The 7,981-nt window shown below is 37.3% G+C and overlaps 1 protein-coding gene across 1 annotated transcript; it reads left to right on the top strand.

The window, feature by feature from the left end:
• pla2g10 (phospholipase A2 group X) lies at positions 1 to 6,574 on the top strand. Its single transcript, XM_040046657.1, has 4 exons — positions 1 to 123; positions 654 to 822; positions 1,502 to 1,608; positions 2,853 to 6,574. The coding sequence occupies exons 1-4, from the start codon at positions 87 to 89 to the stop codon at positions 2,999 to 3,001; spliced, it is 462 nt and encodes a 153-aa protein (XP_039902591.1). The 5' UTR covers positions 1 to 86; the 3' UTR covers positions 3,002 to 6,574.
• Positions 6,575 to 7,981: the final 1,407 nt, after the last annotated feature.

Here is a 7,981-nt window from a genome sequence, read left to right as displayed (position 1 = left end):
AGCTCTCCACTCCTTTCAATGTTACACTCAGAGGGTGGAAGTGAAGAGCACTTACAGATGAGATTTTTAACTACCTGTTGCATGCCATGGCAGTATTTTATCGGATACTTCTCCTGCTATCTGGTAAGGTGATTATTTACTTTAAAAGAGAGCTCCACAGGGAAGCATAGTGAAAACTACACGCTTAAGAAGTTATTTCAAGAGGTAGTCAGTGCATGTTTGAGGGGAAAACTACCTGTGTTTACACAAGAACAGTGATTCAGTGAGCACTTTTGAAATGGAGCAAATTGTGTTGATTTTGCTGTAAAATAGTATGCGCTTGTCTGTGATTTTAAGCCTTAGGTATGGTGTTCAGGGAGAGTAACAGGAAAGTCAGTCCTCTGAGTACTGTTACCTATTTCAACGGACGTCTGAACATTTCAATTCCAGCTACAGAAAGTTTCTTATATCCTAAATCCAATTTGCAGATACATTTTACAATATAAAGCCAGCAAATAGCAGCACAAACGTCTTTGCAACTCTTTAATGTATAATTTTATCAAGATTGTGTTGCATACCAAATCACTAAAGCATATATAGTACAGTAGTGGACCGGTGTAGGGACAGAGAGATAACTTCTTTCCTTCTCTTGTGTTGTTTGTGTCTCTTTGCAGTGACTGTGGCCTCAGCGGCAACACGCAGATCGCAGCGGACAAAGCGAGGGTTACTTGAGTTGGCAGGAGCAATCAAATGCAGCACCGGGAGATCTGCTTTGGCTTATATGGTGTACGGATGCTACTGTGGTCTGGGCGGCCAAGGCTGGCCCAAGGACAGGGCAGACTGGTGAGGCAGCATTTATTATCACATTCCCTTAAGAACCTGACAGAAGAAAAAGCAAATTGGTGAGGATAGTATATCTGGTCACCTGATGATAGCGCACTCCAAAATGTAAACAATCAGCTGACACTATATATAACCAACCTAGGTATTACACTTTGCAAAAAATATCCTTCCAAGTACTTTGGTCAAGTTTAGCCTTTCGTCGCAGGAGGAGGAAATAATGTGTACATATTATTTTCTCCTCCTAAATGCCGTTGGTTCTTCCCAGTCTATCCACATCCTGATGTGTACGCATAGTTTCCGCTTCTGAATGAGTCGAGTGAACCACAAATGCAGTGCGACGGGATGGAAGGAGGGAATGCTGTGTAAATTCAGCAGACTCACACGGTCCAATAATTACTCCAAAAATTCCACACCCAAATCCTAATTACCGTCTCCTTCTTTTCCTTCTTAACCACAAGACATCTCACCCCCTCAAGCCAGTTAACTTCTAACTATCTGTTGTGAAAACTCATATGGTGATCCTGCCCTGCCTTTTAAATAGTCCTGGTGTGATTTAAACCACAGCCTTGCAACCACCCACCTACTGTTTTCTTTACCCTGCCTTTCCTAGATTGAGATCGGACCGAGTTCAGTTTTCAAAATAATGGATTTATCATGTTGTTAATCTGTCTGTGTGCAGGTGCTGCCACAGACATGATTGCTGTTATGGAGATGCAGAACGTCTTGGCTGCTATACAAAATTGAGCCAGTATCGGTGGACCTGTGAGGACAAGACAGCTGAGTGTGGTATTGCGATTTCTATCATTCTTTTGTTTTTCTTTTTGCGATCCATGATTTAAAGTTAAAACAGCTGATGCTCTTATTAATTCCATGGCTTTGAATTTTAGGATGTTCTTCACTAAGTCCAATTGTACCGAGATTGAGATCAGTACCAATATAAAATCTTCCTTTGCTACCCCTCAATGTCTCCTAGATGGATTCACAAAAGGCAGACCGATAGCTTTAGTGTAATCTTACTGACAAACAGTGGCAGAAGCACACAATTTTGAAAGGAATGCCCCAGCGGAGACCATTACTGACACTGCAGTGCTGTTATTTATTCATTTTATTTTGAAATTGGTGGTCAGATGGTCATCGCCCTTGATCGCTCACTCTTATAATCAGCTTAACTGCCATGTGGGCACCTGCACCTTCATGTTTATGCCACAGAAAGGATGAGGCTGCTCATGCTTTCCCATAGTGAAACACAGAAAGCAAATAAGAAGACAGTTGATTGGAGAAAAGAAGGATTTATCCAGGATATCTTAATGGCATAAAGCACAGTATTTGCTTATCAAAAAGACCAGCTGTCAAAAAAAACAAAAAAAAACAAGACAAAACAAATATTTTAGAAATCTTTCAAAATCCTGTCTTATCTTAAAATTGTTTTGTTTTTTATTAGGCAAATAGGAAACTGAATTCATGTTTTTATACCTAGCACACTGGGTTTCTCCTAGAGGTCAGAAATGAATCAAGCATATTATTCATTCACTAAATTTTTTTCTGTTTAGAAATAACTGTAATTTGGCATCTGAATCAAAAAATAATAACATGGTTTTTGTATAACAGCAAACTTGGAATTTCGTGGATAACAGCAATAATTATATTTTCACATAAAAAATCTAGTTTTGACTAAAGAACTTGCACTTACTGGCAGATTAACCATGACAGAAATATATAAAAAATGATTTTGGTGATTACCAAGAGTGTTAATTTAGGTCAGCTGTGTCATAAACCTTACTTCGAGTGTTGGTCTGCTAAATTTATTAAGCACTGTACATTATTAGGTTTAAACATGACCCAAATGGTATTTATAACTGGTTACTGAACTTCTCTAATTATAGACAAACTGCTAAAAATGAAACAAAAATATAGCTGGAGTTCTCCAAATGTCTGTATACGTAGCTATGAAACAGAAAACGTAAAAAGAGATTCACAATGTTAATGAGAAATTGACTGAAAATGAGTGAAAATCCTGTTCTTCATTGCAGATAATTTGAAGGACCAATGTGAAAAGCTGCTGTGCAAGTGTGACAGAGATGCTGCCAAATGTTTGAGAAAAGCACCTTTCATTCGGAAATATGCACTATGGCCAGATTTTCTATGTGGCCATGAGCATCCTACATGCAATATTTACTGACACAATAAATACATCTTTATGTGTCTTATGTGCCTTTTCTTTTAATATACGCAGCGTTACAGTAAGTCAGTCACTCTGCTTTTGCAGAAATTGTTTTAATAAAAAACACACAACGTATTACAGTAAATGAACACCACCTATTTTCTTTCTCGAGTCAAATAGAGGGAACAATCAAATACTCAGACCTAACAATAGTACTTTTATTGGCTAGCATGTGTTACTGAACTGTGGAGTGGAGTGCCTGCTTCATAACAGTGAAGCTGACTCTTTGCTTTGGGTGTGTTTTTGACTGGATTTCATTTACTGGAGTTAAAAAAAAAAACTCCCCACACTTGAGCTAATGGTGAGGGTTGTTTTCTTTTTATTTAAAATCTGCTCTGACACGACTTCCTCCACTTTTTTCCAAAGCCAGTGAGGGAAAAGTCTCAGCAGCAGGGCCAAATTTTATTTTTGTATTTATTACTGAAAAAAAAGTTTGAAACCTCTTGCATGTTTACTTCCTTTTAAGGTTTTAAAATATCACAGTATGGTCACAGTTGCATGTGTTTTCCTATGATGTGTACAGATTACCTCATAATCCCTGAATAGCTACCAAGTGATTTTGCATGTGCAACGGCCTGAGGCCTCTATATCCACTTCCTGGATTCGCGGTTAGGAGAATGACTCAGCTGCGGCAATATTTGGTCTGTGATTTGATTGTTCATCTATGGTATATAGTGACTCAGTCTTTTTATTTCTCTCCTCCAGCTAATTTGAGATTGTTAGAATATTGCGTGCTTTATTTCTTAATTAATGTACCTACCACAAGTACACACATCTGCATACCACACAGGTTACTGATTAAAGATTTACATATTTAATTTTAAATTTTTCTTTTCATAAGGGTTAAAGGTGATCTCAGGTGATTTTGTCATTTCCTTTGAGCCTGGGTTGCCATTAGGAAACGTTGCTTATGCAGAATCTTATTGTTTCTTCAATGGTTTCCTTTAGTCGCTGAAATAAAGAAACTTTTTTTTTTTTTTTTTACATCTGCAGCCCTCTTCATAACAGGAGGCTATATGCAAATAAACTGACACATTTGATATTCACCTGTAGATGGAGCCACATCCACAGCTATGCAGGCATCTTTACACATCCAAACAAAGCTCTTGTTAGTGCTTCATAATGATCAGTAACATGTCACTGACTCAATAAAGTATATTAACTAAAAAGCATTAATGTTTTATGTTCTCTTGGATCCACAACTGGTGTTCTGGTTTTGGGACCAATTTTAGATAAAAGGGGTAAAACTTTATTTCCTCTCTGATGTCCAGTAAAGAGTATCTCAGCCAGTAATCAAAGTAGCCAAAGCTTTCTTCAACGTTACTTGATCTGATGTTATCTGATATTACACTTCTGTAAGCTTGGTCAGGGAATTCACATAGGAATCACGTTTTCTTTGAATTAGTGCAGTTCAGTTGTGTGGGCTGAAATGGGAGATGACCCCAAAGTGCTCCACCCAAAGTCCCGGACTGGAATTAAGAATCTGGGTCACAGCCCAAAAACACTTGTGTGATTGTGTCCAGGCTTGGCCATGTGTAAACTCTGAGGTTAAAGAAGTCATCTCTATCCACCGCATGGCAGACAAAGTGACTCAAAATTCCACTCTTCTTCTTTATTTTTTCCTTTTCATTTTCATCTGTAAAAATGAAAAGATAAATACTATGAAAAGCTTCGGTCGCACTGGTCTGGTTGCTACAGACGGTGAATGAATATGAATAAATAAGTAAAAATAACACTTTTAGCCATTATAAGTTTCTGAAGAACAAACATTTTATTCCGTTTCTCTTTAAAACACATTTTAGATACACTGTAAGTTTTAGGTAGTCATTACATTTAAACTGCCGAAAATAATGTTTCCTTTAGCGCATACAAATGCAAAACCTGGTCTTAGCTGACCCTATATTAGCATCTTGCAGAGCAATGTGGTCCTCTTGAAGAAATCGTGCATTGACTCATAGCATTTAAATCCCCAAAGGAGAGCTGACAGAATCTGCTCCATGCTAATTGCATTCTTTAATCAACTGTTTGGGTCCCCAACGGAGAGCCAGACAGCATGCAGTGAAGTCTGGCTTAAAGGGCGCAAAACATAAACAACAAACAAATATGTGGATATGCCTTGCTAGACTCGAGGCTATCCACGTGCTATGTCAGATGATTTTGTATTCATCTAATTCAGTGATGATACTGAAGGACTTTGATTTCCATAATACAATTACCAACTGAGATTCGAATGTAAGAGCAGGTTGAATGGGTCACTTTCTCTTGCCTTCACTGTATAAAAATCTCTTTTGAAAGCAGAGTATACAGCCCACAAGGAAATCAATGTGAGCGCAGCCTAGACCTGCTGCCAGTCTGCCGCGTGCTACTGATTCCTTTGTTCTCCTCCTCCTGTTTTACTCCTGTTATACTCCATTTGTGGTGTTTTTCTTCTTTCTAAGGCTTAAATTGCAGAGGGCAGAAAATGAATTCAAAGGGATTCTATTACAGAGATGATACAGCTCTTCACATGGATTATTCACAAAAATAATAATGTTTATAATTAGGGAAAAGTAGAATCTGTAGAAATCTTAACAGTCCCTTTGTAATAACAACCTGCTACTTAAATACCATGTGTCATTATATAAGCAACAAGTCGCTGAATTTATTCAAGTTTCAGCTTGGGGTGACACTTTTTATATTTGGAAATACAGCCCTGACTCAGCCCTTTTAAACTAATGAATGACTCTGTGATTGTGTGTGAAGACGCATTTTCAAAGTATTTTCCTCCATGTTTCTCCACACAGCCTCCACCTGTGACGGAAAACTCTAGAGGGAAAAGCGATAAACATCTGTCATTAGGCAGTCCAGAGGCTATCTGAGCTTACTAAGTGTCTTGGTTGTAGTATCTTACTTACTATATTAGGATTTTAAAAGCTGCTGTGAAAGCCAAAGCTATTTTGAAGGCGTCTGATAATTGCTTTTCTGATCTCATAGGCACTAAGGTGAGACTGTGTCATTATGCGTACATGCTGGTATATGTCATCTTGGGTGACTAGTATAGATCTTGAGTGGAATCTTGAATTAAAAGCATTAAGCACAAGGTTGAGGGCAACAAATCTTACGATGGAAAAAAACGCCCACAGCATTATATACTTGGATGGATGTAAGTAAAAACTCATCTTAGAAAATTTGTCGTAAACACGTTCCTGAAAACTTCTGCTCATAGAGTCAAAAAGACATTTCCACTTCACAATCATGACAAGAAAACCCTCTAGAACCAGTGAATTTGCCATGTGATAGTTTTTAGTGACCAAGGTGCTGATTTAGGACCAAGGAAGTGTAGCACTGAGTCTCAGTGATTGTAGCCAGAGTCTGAAAATCAGCCGCCAGCGGTGTGTTGTCGACATCACTGATTAAAGCTTTTGCAAAGCACTGCAGCATTTTCCAGTTGTTTTCCTTCTATCACCTCTCATTTCACAAAGGGTCACTTCAGCACACAGAACGTGATTGCAATGCAACATGAACCAGATATGAATCATTGATGCTGCAACACGAAGCGTTACCCAGGAAACTGCACTAGTCTACCATCAGTGGTATGTTTGCAGAGCATAAAAAATAAAAAACAAATATATATTTTTGAGCTAATGAAATGTTTTTGGGGAATAAAATGTACACTCGTGATGTCATAATAGTGTTCAATAAGAAAATGTGGATCTCTGCTAGAGCTGTTTAAACACATGGGTAAATATGCAAATCTACTACCGATTTTTCCATTTCCATGTAATCTTCATCCATGGCTCTTTGCAGTTATGCCTTGCATTGAAATGAGTTCTCATGATACTGATTACGCCAGTAATTTGATCTTATCCCAAAATTCAAATTAGAAGGTGTGATGTCTCTATACACATAGAGACATCACACCTTGTCCAGTTACTTTTGAGCCTTTATACATTTTTGAAGGCTCAAAAGTAACTGGACAAGCTAATATAATCTTAAATATAAAGGGCTATATATAAGTACTCAATGACTGTCTGAAATGTAGAATCCATAGACTTGACTAAATGCTGCATTTACTTCCTTGAGATGCTCTGCTAGGCCTTTACTCCAGCCTCCTGCAGTTGCTGCTTGTTTGTTGCTCTCTCTGCCTTTGTCTTTGGTTTTGTCTTCAGTACATGAGAACAATGTGATATTGAGTTCAGACCAAGTGACTGGCTTGACTATTGAAGAATATCCTGTTTCTCTGTCCTTAAAAACTCTTGGGTTGCTTACGCGATATGTAAGTATAGTCTTTTATAATTAAGAATTTGATTGCACGACCTGTTCCCATGAACAGATGCCAAGTACCTTTTATCTGCTTGTAATGGAATTACAAAGTACCAGGTCTCATTTGTCAGTCAAATATCAAAACCTTTTTGAAAAATATGTATTTAAATTCTTAAACATTCAATACAATACTTTTATCAATGCATTATTTGAAATAGATGAAAATATGCACACCTCGATTGTTTCATTTAAAATTTGCCGTGGTGATGTAAACAACATGTCCAAATATTTATGGACCTTTTATCTATATAGGAAAGAGAGTGGATTCTGAATACATTTTGTAACAAATTTAATTTAATTCTGTCTCAGAGCTGATCACAGTGCTATGTGACCAACATGTGTTTCATTGAGAATTATTGAGCAGATATGGGGTACAGAATTTCAAATTTCATAATGTTGAACTGCTATTTTAGTTTATAAATGACAAAAAAACATATTTTTTTAGTTATCAAGCTCAAGCCAAGTATTATTTGTACAGTATTTTCAATGTATGACAAGACATTAATGCAAGTATTCAACATCCTGGATTACAGTGGCTAATTTTCTAGCTATATACTGTTTGAAAAATAATGAAAAAGGTCCCAAATGCAATTACTCTCACAAAAGTTAACGTTTAAAAGTAATTAATACTACAAA

The sequence above is a fragment of the Simochromis diagramma genome, unplaced genomic scaffold (assembly GCF_900408965.1).
Source record: "Simochromis diagramma unplaced genomic scaffold, fSimDia1.1 OVJJ01000321.1, whole genome shotgun sequence".
Classification (NCBI taxonomy): Eukaryota; Metazoa; Chordata; class Actinopteri; order Cichliformes; family Cichlidae; genus Simochromis; species Simochromis diagramma.
The sequence above is the reverse complement of the archived record's forward strand: the minus strand, read 5'-3'. Positions and strand labels throughout refer to the sequence as shown.